Raw genomic sequence first — 19,578 nt, forward strand, 5'->3', positions numbered from 1 at the left:
GACAGGAAACCCCCGCATCCAGAAACGCACAGTCGGAGCGCCATCCTGAAAAGGACGTGCTGCACGACTGTGTTGCTCTTTTAGGAAAGTTGCAACTATACGCACCGCTCTGGAGGACCGGACCCAAAGAACCGCAGGCAAGGGAGTAACCCAGCTCGACCGTCTGCCACCGCGAAGACCCACTCTGGACCGGGAGACACACTCGTTCGCTCTGAAGTGCTGATCAGCAAGAGGAACCCTCATCGACTCACTCAGAAAGGATCTGAAGCGAAAAGGATGGGGTCTGCTGGCTTCAGGTGTGCTTATATGCTGAGATGATTGCAGATGTCACACACCTGCGCAAGCTTACGCTGCCAATTAATTTCATTCATTGGCCCGTTCAATACTCTCCAGATAAGCGGCTTCTGATCCGAATCCTCCCATTCATGGCACTGAAGTTCCCCAACCGAAGGGGAACTGAAATATTTGCACTAAGCCTAAACAGACATTCCAAAAGCGGCCTGTGCCCATAATGCCCATTGGTTAATCTGGGCCCTGCTTATGAATTGTATTATCGTACGCATATTCGTACATCTCTAATAAAGTATAAAAAAAGAAGTATTGCACTGTCATCTGAAAGACTTTTTCCCACAGTATTAGTTTTTAAATATGTCTCATACCACATTTTCCATTTTTTGTTGCTGCTTTGTATGCATATTTCTCTCTCTTCTTTCCTGTCTGTCTGGCTCCTATTCAGACACACTGTAAGTCCAGTCTGCGCTGCTCTGCAGTTGCTCCGCCTTGTTAACATTAGCTTGACATCTAGCTAATGTTCCCTGTGGTGTCTTCATTTTGATCTATGACCACCACAACAGTACAGTCTTTCCAATTCAATGAGGGTTATTTCAATGGTGCTCAGCCCTGACAGATTTTGGAGCCCTCCCATAGCTGGACATACTGTCTTTGTGTGCAATTCTAAAGACCTTTAAATGTACTAGAAAGACTCACTACCAGATGAGAAGTAATTTCTGTAGTGAGCTCCATATTCAAAAGACATTAAACAATTGTCAAGCTTCAGTGTAAAGCTTACCATGTTTGCTCAATTGCATCATTTCGCAGATGCAATGAGAATGGCTATGGAACAGTATCCTACCTGCTAATTGCAAATGAGCGTGGAGAAAAGCACTGTTCATTCATAATGGGTAAATCCAGAGTTGCGTCACTGAAGCAGATAACAATCCCTATAATGGAGTTGACTGCAGCAGTTGTTGCAGTAAAAATGGACACAATGTTAAAACAAGAGCTTCAGCTGCAGCTTGAAGACTCATTGTTTTGGACTGATAGCCTCACAGTACTGCAGTGCATTGAGAATAAAGCATCACACTTTAAAACATTTGTTGCCAATAAGGTTTCCTTTATTAGAGGAGCTTCTGAGCTTTTTCTTGCAAACGCAAGAGTGAATGGCCTGTGCGACCAAATCAGGCAGGTGAAGTTAAAGTTGAATTGAAAAAATCAGCTGTGGTAAACTCAAATTGATACAGTTCAAATTGATACAGACACTGCCAAAAAAAATAAATAAATAAATTTTTAGGTCAAAGACATTGAAAATGCAGAATTAAGTCTAATCCGCTACAGCCAGAGACAGACATTTTCTGATAAGTTCAAGTCACTGCAAAGAAGTCACCACGTTAACAAAGGTATTGTTCTGCATAAACTGGACCCAGTAGTCCAAGATGGTTTACTATGAGTAGGCGGTCGTTTAAATCGATCTGCAATGCCAGAAACTGCCAAACATCCAGCAATCCTTGATATGATCTCTGGCATCACATGACTTGGTTGATTCTAAAGGATATACATCACAACACATGCCATAGTGGCAGAAATCAGATTCTTTCAAACCTCCGAAGTAAATTTTGCCATAAGAGAGCTGATGTCTAAATGCACAGTATGTAGATGTAGAAGGTTACATGCAAGAGCAGTCCATATTGAAGATGGCAACAGCTTTGATACTTCATTGTGCATCAATGTCATATAACGTTTCATCTGCAGAAGAGGACAGGTATCTATGATTTATTTAGATAATTCACCTGTACCGCAACATGCAAATTCCACACAGAAATGCCAACTGACCCAGCCGAGGCTCGAACCAGCGACCTTCTTGCTGTGAGACCTTGCTTCTTGTCTATGCCTGATGCAAAACAATTATATTTTTCAAATGCTTAAATGGAGCCATAAATAGTTCTCATTCCTTAAAACAGTCCTTTTGGGAAGTCCACAGTTTATATTTACATTCTTTAAGCAAACTCTTACTCCTTTTTTGCTTCTTGCAATAAGCAAAGTTTCATTACTGGTCTATCCAATTGACAAGTCAAGTTGTGTATGAACACAAGCACGATAAACAATACCAGAAGCATCAGGTATGGTCTTTAGAATTCGACCCACAATCCAAGAATTTCTGGGGGAGAATGATCAACAATGAGAACAATGTCTCCAGGTACCAAATTTTGCTTCAGTTCTGCCACTTTTGTTGTTCATGCAGTAGTGACAGGTATTCCTTAGTCCATCTAGACCAGAAGAGGTCTGCCATATATTGAACCTGTCTCCATCTTCTACATGAATAACAGTCCTCTTTTACAAACACTCCTGGATGCATGAATGGCTGTCTTCTCATAATCAAAACATGATTTGGAGTCAAAGGCTCCAAGTCGCTTGGGTCATCCAATGAATTAGTTATGGTATTGTTTGGGGTTATTTTGAGACCGGTGCTAAATTGATACTTTTAAAATGGTACCAGTTCCAAAACAGTGCCTGAACTGGTATTTTTTAGCCACAAAATTATTTGACAAAAAAAAAAAAAAAATATATATATATATATATATATATACATTTTAATCATGAACAATATAAATATATATTTATAATAAGTTTAAAGTAAACATCAATTTATATTTTATACATTTGAATTGCATTGATATATTTCTTTTAATGTAATATGATTTAGGTGTTTATGAGCTGCTTTTTGAATGTTACATTCATGATTCCTAGTTACATGTTATAGCACATAGATCCATTAAAGTCATTGCGTCACCAGCCTATGAATGTTTCCTCCGCAGTTTGTGTTTGTGGTAATTTAAGATCAATAAAAATCACTGTTTACGTGGTAGACTATAATCATATTAAAATCAGAGTATATGTGTCCATGTAAGCGTACTTACTGAAAGTGCCACAAGCTGTCAAAGACAGGCCATTCCTCACCTTTATGTTGATTCCATGAGCCCTCAAATTTCATAAGTTTGTTTTCCCCCTTACGCACAACTTTTATAAAGCATCTGCTGCATGTAGGAATGTGTCAGAAACATTGCTTTTAAAATATAGCCATACTTTAGAATGCTTAGTTTGAGCAAATTAGATGAATGCAATTATGTGTGTTGATGAAGAGAGTTGCTCACTGCATGCGCCGTTGCAGCACCGGTGTGTGTACCTTTTATGGAAACCTATGTTTAGAGGTGAAATGGGTAGGCTAAAAATTGTCCGTAGTGTATGAGTTTGAATGAATGAGAATGGATGTTTCCCAGTAATGTGTTGCGGCTGGAAGGCCATCCGCTGCATAAAAACATGCTGAATAAGTTGGCGGTTCATTCCACTGTGGTGACCCCAGATTAATAAAGGTACTAAGCCAAAAAAAAAATGAATGAATGAATGTTAGAGCCATAAAGAGCACTAAGAGATTTGTAATATTTTTCTATTATATTCTATTATTTGTATTGAGATATATAGTTATTGCTAGTTGATACAGCATTTGATTTGTATATTTTGTGATATTACATTATGTACATGACGTTTAATATGTTTAATAATGCCTTATGTCATATGTTTGCATAAGCAATGAGGAAAAAAGATTAGAAAGAAAGGAAAGAAAGGGCTTGATGGTAGATAGCCTTTTTACCATTCTCATTCATTCATTTTCTTGTCGGCTTAAACCAGAGCACCCGTAGGGAAACCCACATGAACGCAAGGAAAACATGCAAACTCCACACAGAAAGGCCAACTGAGCCTAGAATCGAACCAGCGACCTTCTTGCTGTGAGGCAACAGCACTACCTACTGCGCCACCGCTTCACCTTCTTACCATTCTTTTAAAACATATTTATATTAAAACTTGGAAAAGTGTAAATAATTCTTCCGTTTGTTTTTTGATTTTTGTTGTATCCTGTATCTAGTTAGGACTTGAACCAGTGACCCTCTTACTGTGAGGCGACAGTGCTAATCACTAAGCCACCGTGCCGCTATATATACTGCTCAATAAAGAACACTTGGGGCCCTTTCAAACACCCAGCGCAAGACTTGACGCAATTGTTATTTGCTAGTTTCAGTTTGGCGCAAGAGTCATTTTGAAGTTTAGCAGCATGCTGTTCTAAAAAAGGAGGCGTGTCAAGGCTCATTGCTATTTTGAGAAACTACAATAGACTGTTTAATAGACTAGCTTAGAGGAGGTCTAAAGTCCAGTGCAAAGCGCGTTAGTTGTGTGCCTCGCTTAAACATTGCTTTATACACACAGGATGTACAGGATGTGCAATACGAAAATATATTTACAAATGATAAAGAATTAAAGGATTAAAATATTTAAAAAGTTATATTTTCTAGCCTACATAAATATAAAAGCCACTGCCTCCATGCCTTCTTCATCTCAGGGACCGTTTCAGTTTATTCATGACAAATTGCTTTCGTATAATGTTATTATTATTAGCTGTATTATTTATTATATGCATATTTATATATATATATTTTTTTTATTAAAAACAAGCTCAAATTTGGCCACCTGTCAGGTTTTAGACCATATTTTTAGATTAGATTAGATTCAACTTTATTGTCATTACACATGTACAAGTACAATGCAACGAAATGAATATATGTGCAGGTTGCTATTAATAATCAGTGTGCAGATAAATAAACATTATTACAAGTGTATATGTTACAATATATGAATATATGTACAGAGATAGATAAACATGATTACAAGTGTATATGTAACAATATATGAATATATGTACAGGTTGCTATTAATAATCAGTAGTATGCAGATAAATAAGCATGATTACAAGTGTATGTTTATAGTGGATGTGTACATAATTACAAATGTCCATATGCAGTGGTTATGTACAGTTCAATAAGTAAACAGTTCAATGTGGTGCAGTGAATGTGCAAATTTTTAAATGTGCAAATGTTAAACAGTGCAGTTATTGTGAGGAGTTTAAGTTAGAGGAGAGTGGGGGGTGTATTGGGGGGCAAAAGAGTCAGTGGGGGGCAGAGTTCAGGAGGGAGACAGCTCTGGGGAAATAGCTGTTCCTCAGTCTGCTGGTTTTTATCCGGGGGAGCCTGAAGCGCCTGCCGGAGGGCAGGACAGAAAACAGTCTGTGAGCGGGGTGAAAGGTGTCCTTCAGAATACTGCGTGCTCGGCGCAAACAGTGTTTCTTCTGGATGTCCTCTATGGCTGGCAGTGTGATCCCTGTGATGCGTTGGGCAGTTTTCACCACCCGCTGCAGGGCCTTACGCTCAGCAACAGAGCAGCTTCCATACCAGACTGTGACACAGTTTGTCAGGATGCTCTCTATTGTGCAGCCTTAGAAGTTTACCAAGACGGCTGATGAAAGCTGGTTCTTCAGTTGCCTTAAGAAGAATAGGCGCTGGTGAGCCTTCCTGATCAGGCTGGAGGTGTTGGTGGTCCAGGAAAGGTTCTTTGAGATGTGGGTCCCCAGGAACTTAAAGGATGAGACAGGCTCAACGGCCATCCCATTGATGTGGATGGGATCATGTGAGCCTGTTCGTCCCTTTCTGAAGTCCACAATGAGCTCCTTGGTCTTGTTGGTGTTAAGGAGCAGATAATTGTCCGTGCACCACACAAAAGTGGCCATTTGCTGTATCTCCTCCCTGTAGGCCGTCTCATCATTGTTGCTGATTAGACCAATCACTGTGGTGTCATCTGCAAATTTGATGATGGTGTTAGATCTGTTAACAGGCCTACAGTCAACGGTAAAAAGGGAGTAGAGGAAGGGGCTCAGCACACAGCCCTGTGGTACACCAGTGTTGAGTGTGACGGTGGTGGAGCAGATGTGACCTGATCTAACATTCTGAGGTCTGTTAGTCATAAAGTCCATAATCCAGTTGCAGAGTGATGTGTCGATATCCAGGTCTCTGAGTTTGATCAGTAACTTGGAGGGTATGACAGTGTTGAATGCTGAGCTGAAGTCTACAAACAGCATTCATGCATAAGTGTTTTTATTGTCCAGGTGTGTAAGTACAGAGTGCAGTGCTATAGAGACTGCATCATCTGTGCTCCTGTTGCCACGGTAGGCAAACTGATGTGGGTCCAGTGTGGATGGCAGAGAGTCTTTTGAATGTGCCAGGACCAATCGCTCGAAACACTTCATGATGATGGGTGTGAGTGCTACAGGGTGGTAGTCATTCAGGCATGTTGGGCTGGAGTGTTTGGGCATTGGCACAATAGAGGTGGTTTTAAAGCATGTTGGCACAGCTGCTAGGTTGAGCGACAGGTTGAAAATGTCTGTGAATACCCCAGCGAGCTGTTCTGCACATGCTTTGAGGAAATGCCCAGGAATACCATCTGGTCCAGCAGCTTTACGCACATTGATACGAGTGCCGTGTGTACTTCTGAGCAGGTGAGTGTGATAGGTGAGTGGTCGGTGGAGGAAGTGATCCTGGTGTAGGGTTCTGTATTGTCTCTATCAAAGCGGGCATAAAAGTCATTTAGCTCGTTCAGGAAGGAGACGTCAGTGGGTGTGGACTGGCTGGGTTTGTAGTTGGTGATGGCCTGGATGCCCTGCCACATGCGCCGAGGATCAGAGTTGGAAAAGTGCTCCTCTAGCTTAAGCTTGTAGCAGTGCTTGGCCTTTTTGATGCCCCTCTTCAGATTAGCCCTGGAAGTGCTGTAGGCCTGTGCATCCCCTGATCTGAAGGCAGTGTTGCGTGCCTTCAGCAGGAGGCGCACCTCCTTGTTCATCCATGGCTTCTGATTCGGGTATGTGGTGATTTGTTTCTGGGTTGTAACACTGTCTATGTTGGTGTTGATATATTCCAGAACAGAGGAAGTGTAACTGTCAATGTCTGTGTGAGAGCCATGTGTGGCCTGGGAAGCAAACATACCCCAGTCTGTGTGTTGAAACCTGTCCTGGAGTGTGGAGTCTGCCCCCGCTGGCCACACTTTGATGGTCCTCACTGATGGCTTCACATGGTCGATGAGGGGTGAGTATTTGGGGGTAAGGAACAAAGAAAGGTGATCTGACTGACCCAGGTGGGGGAGGGGGGTCACAGCATAGGCTTCAGCTATGTTTGTGTAAACATGGTCCAATGTTTTGTTTCCCCTTGTGTGGCAGAGAATGTTTTGATGGAATTTAGGGAGCACTGTCTTTAAGTTTGAGTGATTAAAATCCCCTGCAACAATAAAAGCAGCCTCCAGGTGAGCAGTCTGTTGTTTGCTGATGGCTGCATGAAGTTCGTTCATAGCCAGCTTTGCATCAGCGTCGGGAGGAATATAAGCAGCAGATATTATGGTGGATGGGAACTCCCATGGTAGATAAAAAGGTCTACATTTAACCATTAGGAATTCCAGGTTAGCAAAGCAATGTCTCCCAACGACAACAGAGTTTGTGCACCAAGCTTTGTTAATATGAATTCATAATCCTCCGCCTCTGGTCTTACCGGAGTCATCCGCCGTTCTGTCCGCTCGGAATGTGTGGTGCTCCGTTAGCGATACAGCGTTGTCCGGTATCCCGTTGTTTAGCCATGTTTCTGTGAAAATCATGACGTTACAGTTTCATAATCTTTTGCTGTGGTTGATGCGCAGTCGAATCTCATCCATTTTGTTCACCAGTGACCGTACATTGGCGATAAAGATGCTGGGTAAAGAGAGCCGGTGTGGTGTTAGCTTTAGCTTAGCTCTTAGCCCGCCGCGCTTCTCCCGTCTTTGTTTACGTTCTCTGCGCGGTCTGCGAGCACTTCCGCCCAGCCGGGCAGGGCGCCCATTCCGGGGTGTTCTGGCGATCTCATGGATGAGGCGAAGAATGCTAATATAACTGTCCGGAATGCACAAACCAATATCCAAAAGCTTCTGTCGGGTGTACGATGTAAAGGCACCACTGTTCTGCACGAACAGACCCGAAATGAGCAGGAATAGTACTGCAAAAATGCAGAAACTGGAGAGACCCTGAGCCTCGCGTTGTACACGCGCGCCATCTTGGATCGAGGCCATATGGGGCATAGCATGTGTGTTTGGAAATATATTTGGAAAATTTGAGCACACTTTAATATTGTTGTTCATTTATTCGTTTGATGGAAATTACAACTGAATATAGAAATAGTTTTGAAACAAATCTTTGCACTTAACAAACTAAATGAATTATGTAATTATGTAGGCTAATGGATGTCTTAAAAACGTTCAAGTAGGATATAAACTAAGCCACCATATATAGTGGCTCACTGCATTACCTCTTTGAAAGTGTCACCTGCATTTTTGGCCTATCCTAAGTTATGTGGTTGTCCTGCCCACAGACACACAAGCATACACACACAAACACACACACACACACACACACACAGACACCCACAAATCATCATTAGTTATCTGCCAACTCATACACACCAGAGCAGTTTAACAGAGACTAATTCAGATAAAAAGCACTTCAGTGAGCTCGACTGGAAATATTATATGATACCACATTTTATTGTAAGTAACATTATTGGCGTTGTAACACTGGAAACAGTATTTTTTCCAATTATTTTTTACTGAAAAAAGTGATTCTGTTCATAATGCAGTTTTTTTATAATGTCATTATTCTCATCACATGGGCGAGGCAGTGGGTAGTGTAGGTAGTGCTGTCGCCTAACAGCAAGAAGGTTGCTGGGTCGCTGGTTCGAACCTCGGCTCAGTTGGCGTTTCTGTGTGGAGTTTGCATGTTCTCCCTGCTTTCGCGTGGGTTTCCTCCGGGTGCTCCGGTTTCCCCCACAGTCCAAAGACATGCGGTACAGGTGAATTGTTTAGGCTAAATTGTCCGTAGTGTGTGTGTGTGAATGTGTGTGTGTGGATGTTTCCCAGAGATGGGTTGCGGCTGGAAGGGCATCCGCTGTGTAAAAGACATGCTGGATAAGTTGGTGGTTCATTTGGCTGTGGCAACCCCGGATTAATAAAGGGACTAAGCTGACAAGAAAATGAATAAATGTATTCTCATCACTGGCATGATATGACTGACACATCTGTATTACATATCAAAAAGTTTCATTAGCAACACAACAGTGAGAACTGAAATTGTTTCCTTGCTGACTAGACCAGATTGACCAAAAGTGTAATGTTTAAGCAAACAGAACCATTCTGCCTAATAATGGAAAAGTTGAAATGTGATTGGCTCATTAGATATTTGCCCTAACAAGTTTTGAAACGGGTATACTAGTAAAATGTTGAGTGAGTGTACTTCTTTGTGGATCAATAAAGGGAGAAAATGTGTCTTCTTAAAACTTGCCTATTTAAACAATGTTGTTTTGTCTTAGGTGCAGGCCGTAGCTTTCAGTTTGAATGACAGTTGTCTTGTATCGTGTGGCATGGACGGGGCAGTGTATGAGTGGAATACTCTCAGTGGTACACGAGAGTCAGAAAGCATCTTGAAAACCTGCAGCTACACAGGGGTGGCCATTTCCCCTGATGCAAAGACATTCTTCGCTGTTGGGACAGACTGCTCTCTGAAAGAAATCCACAACTCTCAGGTAAGTGTATGAATGTGGTTTTAAAAGTTTATTCTGCTACATAATTTCCAAATGACCAATTCATGCTACACAGATAAAGCCATCAAAGTCTGTTTGTTGGATCAATGTTTTACCCCTTTTATGGATATGATTGTTGTGATATGATTTTGCAACAAACGTCAAACACTTTAATTTAATTTGACCAAGAACCCAATAGGCTTTAATTAAATGCCTTTCATTCCTAAAAATAATAATTTAAATATTTTTTAAATTATTATGCAAGACAGTTGTTAGGGCTGTGTGAACCTGAACATAAGTTTAAACACCATTCTAAATACTGTGCAGTGTGCACAGATCTTAATACATACACAATACATTACTTCACACTTTATTTTAATAGAGCTTCATATGATGTGAACTGTGGTAAAGCTGCTTTACTCATAGCAAAGTTAAGCGTATTTTGTCAGCAGTTTTAGTACCTGGACAAATTTAACTATCTGGAATAAGGTAGGGAAGGACAAATTATTATTATTTTTTTGTTTGTTTGGTTACAAAATCTCTATCAGTGTGTTCATGACTGCTGGCTGTTGATGAGAGACTGTGTGCTTTAATTCATGGTTATATTCAATCAGGCCTTTATTTGTCACATACACTTCCATATAGTGAAATTGGACACCCCCGATCATACACAAACATCACAATTTTCAGGGGGAGATAGGTCACAAGAGGTAGCATTTAAAAAAAGGAAGTAAGATACATTTTAGGAGAGGAAGGCGAAAAAAAAAACTGCCTCTCACCTTGGTCTTGAATTAGTGCAGTGTGGTATCACAGAAAAAAAAAGCCCCAGCAGTCAAGCACATACACACACACAGACATACAGACATAGACTTAACATCGCAACAGGGGATGGGAACGGGATGTGGATATAGTCCGATGAGGGTAGGCAGCCATCTGGTCTTGCAGCTAATGAGCGCTGGTCACAGACCCACCTACCCCCTCCAGTGGGTGAAAGCACACAGAGGCATGTGTGGGGCTACGTGGTGATTGTCTATCTGTAGCTGTGTGTGTGTGTGTGTGTGTGTGTGTAAGCCTGTAGAGTCCAACAGGTGTCCTTAATAGGGAGCAGGAGTTTCAGAGTGTCTCCTTATCTTGCTATCTGTGAGAAGCTGTTTTTATCCAGCCGAGGTCATCTGGCAGGAAAAAAACAGGGAAGCTGAAAGAGAAGAAAAGTATTTCAACTTTAGGTCAATAGCTGCCAATTTCACAGATATTTAATGCCCGTCACCGGTCGCCAGATCTGGCCAAATCTTGCTGCAAAGCTGCTAGTTTCATGTTAGTTATGCTAGTTTTATGTTTTCCAATTTGTGATCAAATATTGCATTCTGGTTATTAGTGAGCCTGCCTATCAACATTTCAATCAAGCCGGCCGGCTTGGTGGGGTTTTGAGCAGCACTGACCGTTTTCATCAATCGTCGATACCCCAGGGCCCCGCATAAGCCCATCAGCAGAAACCCTTTTATTAAAGTTCCAAATAGGTAGATATCCTCAGTATACTTCAGAAACAGAGCAGTCAGGCACACGACGCGCCACTTCTCCCACCCGTCCATCACATATCCAGCTGCAAATGTCCCCGCAGGACAAGTGGGCTCTCCCGAGCCCAAACTTCTTGTCGAGAAGATGGTGTCAATCGCATTTAGAGAACAGTTGACCAAATCCATAATTCCTTATTCATTTGGATAACAGGGCACAGAGAGCCTCAGAGATAGAATAAGACAAAGACAAGAGGAGCTAGCCAGGAGAGATATGGGATAGAAAAGTAAAAAGTGTGACTGCCTTCGCCAAAAGAGCCAAAGAAACATTGAGAAACATGTGATATTTTTATATTTATGCTGTGTTCTGATGGTTAGGTTACAGTTTCACTGTATACTTGTTTAATTTGATGTATATATGTATGGCTTTTTATTAAAGAACTACCAAAAGTGGGGGCATCATCAGTGCAGTTACTTGCACTTTATGAGAGAAAATAGCATAAAATAGCATAACTCACTTTTGTAGCGAGTAGCTCAAAGTGAATTGAAGATTAGTTTAAAGAGGACTTCAAAAAAATTGACTCTTTAAATCTGAACAAATGAATCATCCAGCGATCAAATCTATCTTCAAGGCATTAGATTCACAAGTATGCACAGGCACTTTTCTTTATACAAAATGAAACTTTATTGATTTTATTAACAAACTATTACCTTACACAAACACACACAAATACAGGTTGTAGAGCAGAGTAAAGGAAGAAAAAATAGGAGTTCGAGAGAGTGTAATGATGTAAAAACCAAAGATGTTGTAAGACCAAACCACGCGTATCAAAAATAATCAATTTAACCCTTCTATGTTTTCCTTAGGGTTATATATTAGTTACACCAGTTCAGTAAAGTCTGGCAGTGCTACTTGCATTCCTTTTGTGATCTGAAGAACTCCCTCTGTTAAACTGGTTTCCCATGTCGGTTCGCTGGGGCTCGATCCTTTTCCTGTGAGACTTGGAGATGGGGAGGGGGAGTGTAGTCTGTAGTAGAAGGAACTATCTCTGGGCTCTTCCTTGGGGTCTCACCCCATGTCTCTCCTTGGGGGGCCATCTTGATTGCCAGTTTTTATAAGGATGTGTGGTAACCCCCCTAAGAGCTGAGTTGACCAATGAGAAAGTTACCTTCCCAAGGGAAGTTTTATGGTCTTTTGTTGGGAAGCTTAATGATTTGCATATACATCTGGATAATTGCTGATGAAGAAATGTTTAAAGTTTCTGGGGTCACAAAACTGTGTGAAGTTGAGTTAATAAAGCATTTATTAACATATTAGTTAACTATTAGTATATGCCTGAATAATAAGATATATAAATGTTGATTTCAGTTGTTTATTAACCATTTACTAACTCATTTTGAATTATCCTAAAAACCCTCAACTACTCTTAAATACAACTAGTTTGTAAGTAATGCGATAGTTAATTTAGAAATGAAAAATAAATCATTAACTAAGTATGAAAATACAATTATTAAGCACATTATATAGGTGTTTATAAGCCAAGAATACAGCATTTGTAGCTGCAGTTATAAACTGCTTACTAACGTTTATTAATGTAGAGTTAATGCTTAACAAATAATGAATTCACTAGATGCTAATTCTTAGTAAATGATTCATAGTGTGTAGTTATTATAAAGTGTTACCGAGGACGGTATACAGAGCATCAAAATATTTGTGTACTGATCACTAAATATGACATTTGACATTCCATTCCTCTGTTGAGTAAAATTTAGTTCAGTTTAGTTTTCAGTTATTCATTACTGGTTCTTAACAATCTTTAAATAAAAACAAATTATTTTTGTTGTGCCAATCGTGATATTGTAATAGTTAATCAGTCTTTTTCTAATTAAAGAAAGATAGGATATAAAATGAAAGGTGGAGTTAAAACAAACAGTGTGTCACGGTTGAGGTTAAGGAGATGCTGGTATTTAATAATTATATAATAAAACAAAGGGGGAACAAAAACATCCCAAAGGGGAAACACATTACCAAAAGCAACTAAACAAACTGGGTTGGCAGGAAAGAGTAGGGCTGGACAGCACTGGAAATGACAAAAAAAAAAAAAAAAAGATACTGGAAAGACTACAAATGGTACAGGACAGCAGACATAAGCAAAGCATAAGGAGAAGTAATTGGCAAACAATTAAGTGAACATAATAAACCTAAAGGGGAAATGGAGCATAGATTTCACTTTAATGAAAATATATTAAGTAAACTCATATATATATATATATATATATATATATATATATATATATATATATATATATATATATATATATATATATATATATATATATATATATATGTACATATATATTAGGGATGTGCGGAGCAGCCGGTATTTGTATCTGTATTTGTATTTGTTGAGGGGGGAAAAGTATTTGTATTTGTATTCGAGTAAAATTCAAAATGGCTCAAAAATATATATTTTTTCTATTACACTTCTAATTTACGTTATAGTGAAAGTATTGTTTAATTATAACCATTATATAAATTATAGACATGCAATATTGGTTGTTGTTTTTTAACATGTGACAAGAAATGTCATTGAAAAGAAAATAACATAGAAGCCATTATCTCATCCATGGTTAAACCAACAACTAATAAAATACCATTGTGAATATTATGAACCCCACCACAACCATTCTTGTTGAAGGACACTGAATAGACAGAATAAAAACTAATAATACTTTAAAAAACTGTTCTTCTTCAGAAAGAACTTCTTTCCATTGGACAGAATTCCAAAAACTAATATTAACTAAATAAATCTAAATAAAACCCTGACTGGGAGATCTGGCAGAACAAAAGTATTCTGTATAATACTAAAAGATACAGCCCTGCTATTGTCATCTGCCTGCCACAAAACAGACACAAAGTTTGTTTGTTTGTTTGTTTTTTTATGTTTGAAACTGACTTGCTGGGGCAGAATGTGGCTGTGTTGATGGTTTGGTGCTTGTGGATGATTTAGCAGAACATAGCTGTGCTGATTGAGGGGATGGATGCTTGTGGGGGTTCACAGACAGTATCAGGAGAGGATGCTTTTAGTGCATGTGATAATACATTACATAGAGGGTTGTGTGGTGGCACAGTGAGTAGCACTGTCGCCTCACAGCAAGAAGGTTGCTGGTTCGAGCCTCGACTGGGTTCTCCCCATGTTGGCGTGGGTTTCCTCCGGGTGCTCCAGTTTCCCCCACAGTCCAAACACATGCAATACAGGTGAATTGGGTAAGCTAAATTGTCCCTATTGTATGTGTGTGAAAGAGAGTGTATGGATGTTTCCCAGTGCCGGGTAGCAGCTGGAAGGGCAGCCACTGCGTAAAACATATGCTGGATAAATTGGTGGTTCATTCCACTGTTGCAACCTCAGATTGATAAAGGGACTTAGCCGAAAAGAAATGAATGAACGATTATGCATAGAAGATGTTGACAGATGTTTAATATCTCTGCCTCTGCTGATTTCACTTTTGCACACATTATACAGTATCAGTTTGTTTTATCTGCAGCTCCACTGACTGTAAAATTCTTCCACAAAGAACATTAAGTTTTTTTGGGGTTTTTTTGACTGGTGGAGGACCAAGAAATGGCTCAGCAGCAGTCTCACTCTTTTTCAGGGTGCCCAAATGTATTTGAGGAGTTTCAAGTTAATAAAAAAGTGACGGGAAGCTATGCTAAGGTTAACTAGCCTATAGCATATATCTTGCTGTCTGCAAAAGACAGTAATGTAGACGAACCATATAACTCCCATAAGTGCATACTATTCGACACAACTGCACAAGCATCGTTTTAACCTTTATAAACGAACGTTAACGTTACTCTGTCAACAGTCTATTGTCTAAATTAACGTGCTAACAGAGCTAACGTTGCGTAAACGGAGAGCATCCGATTGCAAACTTCAAAAATGCAGCGTAATGGAATATCCAGATCAAACTCCGCTTCAACTCCGCTACAAGTTCATAAACTGCATCTGGAACCCAATTAAGGTACAAAAATCTATTTAACAAAAATAGTGATGCAGTGAAGTATTTTTTTCGCTCAGCGGAGCCTTCTTTGTTTGTTGCTGTGGAGAAGCTTGTGCCTGACACCTTTTAACCTCCGCCCCGCCCTCCGACTTCTGACTGAGCGTCTCTCTCTCTCTCTCTCTCTCTCTCTCACTCACTCACTCACTCACTCACTCGGGCATGCACTGTGGTCTCATGAGGAAACGCTGCTTTTTGATATAATGTTTTTCTTGCTCCCGAATACAAATAATTTTTCAAGTATTTGTTCGAAATAAGTATTCGTAAAAACACGCTATTCGTGCCTTTCCGAATACCGTATCTGGGTTCGGCTCCACCCTTAATATATATATATATATATTCTATTTTCTTTTTTTCCCTTTTAATTACCGCACTTTGGTCTACTCTCTGTAAACCAACCTGACTGCCTGTGTGGGTTTCAACAGTAGTAGTAACAGACTGAGCACAGACTGGACAGTCTAATTTAACATATTGCAGGAAATTGTGGACAAGCATTGCAGAGCTGCCGCAAGTACAACAAATACAAGCATTTAAGTTGTGTCTTAAGTTGTCTATTTTTCTTTTGTTAATACCTATCCTTTGATTCGCTTTGGTCTACTCTCTCACACTGCTCCAGCACTGCCTTAGGAAGGATTTACATTCAGACTAATGCAACAATTAAGGTACATGACTTCACACTTTACTAGTCAGGTCTTTGTGGATTGCCAAGACATGTTTCTTTTTCAAGTCGATCAATTCTATCTTTCAACATGTATATAGTATGTAAAAACCTGCCATGTGAAAAACCGTGCCGATCTTAATTTAGTTTGAACACAAAAAGAGGTGAGGGCTGTAGTAGTGAAAAGTGAAAGTACCCACCCCCACAGGCAGTTAGGCAGCATAATACAGAGAGTACACCAAAGCACATCAAATGACAGTTAAAAGGGAAAAAAGAGAAATATAATAAATATATAATTTAAATTAGACACACATATGATGCTTGTATTTGCAGCAGCTCCATGTCCACAACTTCACGCATTGGGTTAAATTAGACTTTCCAATCTCTGTGTTCGGTCCATTACTTCCACTGTATCTGTTCTGCTAAGAAAATGGAACCATATTCATATCCATAGCCATATAAATTTCCCTTTAAGTGGAAATCAATTTACAAAATAATGTAAACTTGACTAAATGCTTAATTTCCCCTTTAATAATGGGTTAACAATGAGGGTGGGATTAATGAGAGGACTCTTTAATTGCATGTTAACATGTAACACAACACTAAAGCCTGTGGCGTATGTAGACATGAACAACATGCTAAACACAAAACCAACACAAACAGAATACAAGACACAAGCACATGACAGATAAAAACACTTACCTTGTGCTCTCCTGCTAATCCCTCTGCACAACAGGTACGGGGCTTATTTTCCATATAGTGGGTGCCGTGGTTAGTAAGCTCTGCACCGTGGCTGACTATGCTCTCATAAGAACCAAGTTGGCCCTCTGAGAAGACGATGACCACAAAGGGGTCCCGGAACACCACCTTTGACTTACCCTAGTAGATATGCGCCACGTCGACAAAGCTCTCTTTGACTGTGCCGAGCTCCCTTGCAGAAAGATGACACTCCCGTGGGGAGAGCTTCTCTTATTGGGATAGAGCTGAACTCTGTCTTCATTACAGTGCACTTTAAAGAGCGCACCATGCTGGTGCTATCCTGTCTGATTCAGTTCCTCACTGAAGTTTTTTCATAGTCTCTTGGGCTATATGACATTTGCAGCAGCTATTAAATCACTTTGATTGTTCAAATGAGACCACTTCAGCTGGCTTCACAAGTGGGTCCCCAGATGGGCTGCCTTCAGTACCTTCTGTACATGGATGGACTTTGCTTCTATGAGCTTATGGTGCCCTTAGAACAACTGTCCAGTCATGCTGTCACTCAACAGATGCTTCCAGTATGGGCTGGGGGCTGAGTATTTAAGCATGCCGCTGCAGGTTTGTAAATCAACCTCATGGTTAGGTTGGACAGCATGGATGGGGTAGCTTTACGGGCAGTATGATGTCCTGCTGCATCTTTCAGCTTGCTTGCCATCTTGCTCAACGGTGCCAGGCAATGCACTTTCAAAACAGCTCAATCTCCTGGGAGAATGAAGACTTCACTTCAGCATGGTCCAGCTGATATGGGCATGCTTCTGAGAATCCCAGGTCATCCTGTTGCTCCTCATGAGTCAACTTATCACCAGTTTCTTTTTTCCCTGCTCTGCACAGATGTGCTTGCTCTCAGCTAGCTCCAGGGCTTACGCATTATGCATTTTTCCCCATTGAGCCTGCTAGCACAGACCCTAGTTTAAGGTCAGGGAGGAAGAGGAGCAAGTCTTGCTTGTTGTGCCTCTTTGGCCCAACTGGACCTAAGTGTCGCAACTCGGACTTCTAGTGACGGCACCTCCTTGACAAATTTCCCTTAGGAAACACTTCCTTTCTGAGAAAAAGGGCACCATCTGGCACCCACACTAGTTTCTGGAACCTCCATGGGGGTTTCTAGACAGAGAGCTTCTAGGGACGTTGGAAGGTTGAACTTTTGGTGATGTGTACTCACACTGTGCTTTACAAACTTTTCACTAAATGTGTGATGGACCCAGCTGCTGTGGCATTTTGTGTCTTAGACACATGTTGAAGTTTCCAAAATGGAACCTGAAATGGAACCATTGGCCCATTTTCTTACTCTTCAGAGTGATTGGTCATCTGGGGCCTCATGTACGAAGACTTGCGTGGAAATCATACTAAAACATTGCATACGCACAAAGCTGTGAATGTGCGTACGCAGAAAAAAATTCAGATGTATGAAACACTGCATACGCTGAATCTCACGCATATTCTTTTGTACATCTGAATGAACGTGAAACTGAGCGCAACATGCACGTGCACAAAACCCTTCCTGCCTCCTCCCCCGTATGAATATGCAAATGACTCTACTTTGGCAAAATCCAACAAAAAAGCAATGGCAAAAGCAAGCAAGAAGAGAAACTTTGAACAGAACGTGAATTGTAGGTGCTACTTTCGGAGGTAGACCAGAGAAAAGCGGTGTTGTTTGCAAGTTTGTTCTACGGAATTAACAACAAAAGAAAAAAAATTGAGTGGGAGAGTTTAGCTGATGCGTTTAACACAGTTGGGTCTGAACATCGCACTGAGTGAATTAAAGAAGAAATAGTGAGATTTATAGTTGTAAAATGTAAGACTCATGTCAACATATTTTGACACGTTCGAGCATGAACTTGGTTCGAATCCAGCGTCTTTTGAACTCTTTCTTCTTTTTTCCCCTGCTACATATCATATTTTGCCAACTATTTATCACGAGAAAGAAAAGTAGGAATCATTAATAAGTTTGTGCATCATATTTTATTTGCACATTTATTGAATGGAAATGTTTCCGATTCACGCATTCAAATTCATCTTTAGATAATGTCTTTATAGAAATATGCGTGCAGTAGATTGCTCAGATTACTTGGGAAAACAGGCGACTGCTGCAAATTGCGCTTTAATGTTTGGCTGGTCAACTGTATGGTATGGAAACCTTATATACCTGCTAGATGAACCCGTCTCATACAGCTGCCATTGCAAGGCTCAGACACTTTGTAGAGAGCAATTTAACACAACTGCCTCTAGAAGTCGCCAATGGAAATAAAACAGACACGCACAAAAAATGTGCGTACGCCAGCCATGAAGCTGGCATGGAGCTGCGCACATTCCCACATTCAGTTCATTGTTAGTAAATCCAAACGTGAGCAATTCTGAGCGTGAAACCTGGCGTACGCAAAGTTTTTGTGCGTACGCAGCGTTGATACATGAGGCCCCTGGTGATCTCTCATAGTGTGTAAGACAAGACACATGTTGAGGTTCCCTCCTTCAAGGAACGTGGTCTGACTGTTCCAGTTAAGTTTAGTTCTCTTTTGTCTCTTTTTTCTGTTTGAGTGCTGTTCTTTTTATTGGCACACTTTCCTTGATTCCTGTGTCTGCTGCTCTTGCTCTACTGTGCAAGCGATTTGTCAGGGGGTGAGTTTTGTCTGCATCCAATCTGCGCCCCACACTAAAAAAAAAAAAATATGCTAGATTTACTTAAGAATATAGTGCATCATTTTTGCATTCCTCTTTTTAAGCAATTTTTTCTTTAAATTTGGCAATATTACCTAAAAATCTTTAGTTGGTGATGCTTAATTTTTTAAGTATTCTAGCAAATGGTTTTGCTCAAATTTATTGGTTGGTGTAACTTAATATTTTAAGCGGT

The 19,578-nt window shown here is 40.3% G+C and overlaps 1 protein-coding gene across 6 annotated transcripts in view; it reads left to right on the forward strand.

Moving 5' to 3' along the window:
- Window positions 1-19,578, forward strand: part of cfap57 (cilia and flagella associated protein 57) — a 328,197-nt gene that overhangs the window by 68,479 nt on the left and 240,140 nt on the right. For all 6 annotated transcript variants that reach the window (XM_073923815.1, XM_073923822.1, XM_073923828.1 and 3 more), the window contains exon 9: window positions 9,537-9,749. In XM_073923815.1, coding sequence (XP_073779916.1) covers window positions 9,537-9,749 — 213 coding nt within the window. The remainder of the gene's footprint in view (window positions 1-9,536; window positions 9,750-19,578) is intronic.

Source organism: Danio rerio, chromosome 2 (assembly GCF_049306965.1).
Source record: "Danio rerio strain Tuebingen ecotype United States chromosome 2, GRCz12tu, whole genome shotgun sequence".
Classification (NCBI taxonomy): Eukaryota; Metazoa; Chordata; class Actinopteri; order Cypriniformes; family Danionidae; genus Danio; species Danio rerio.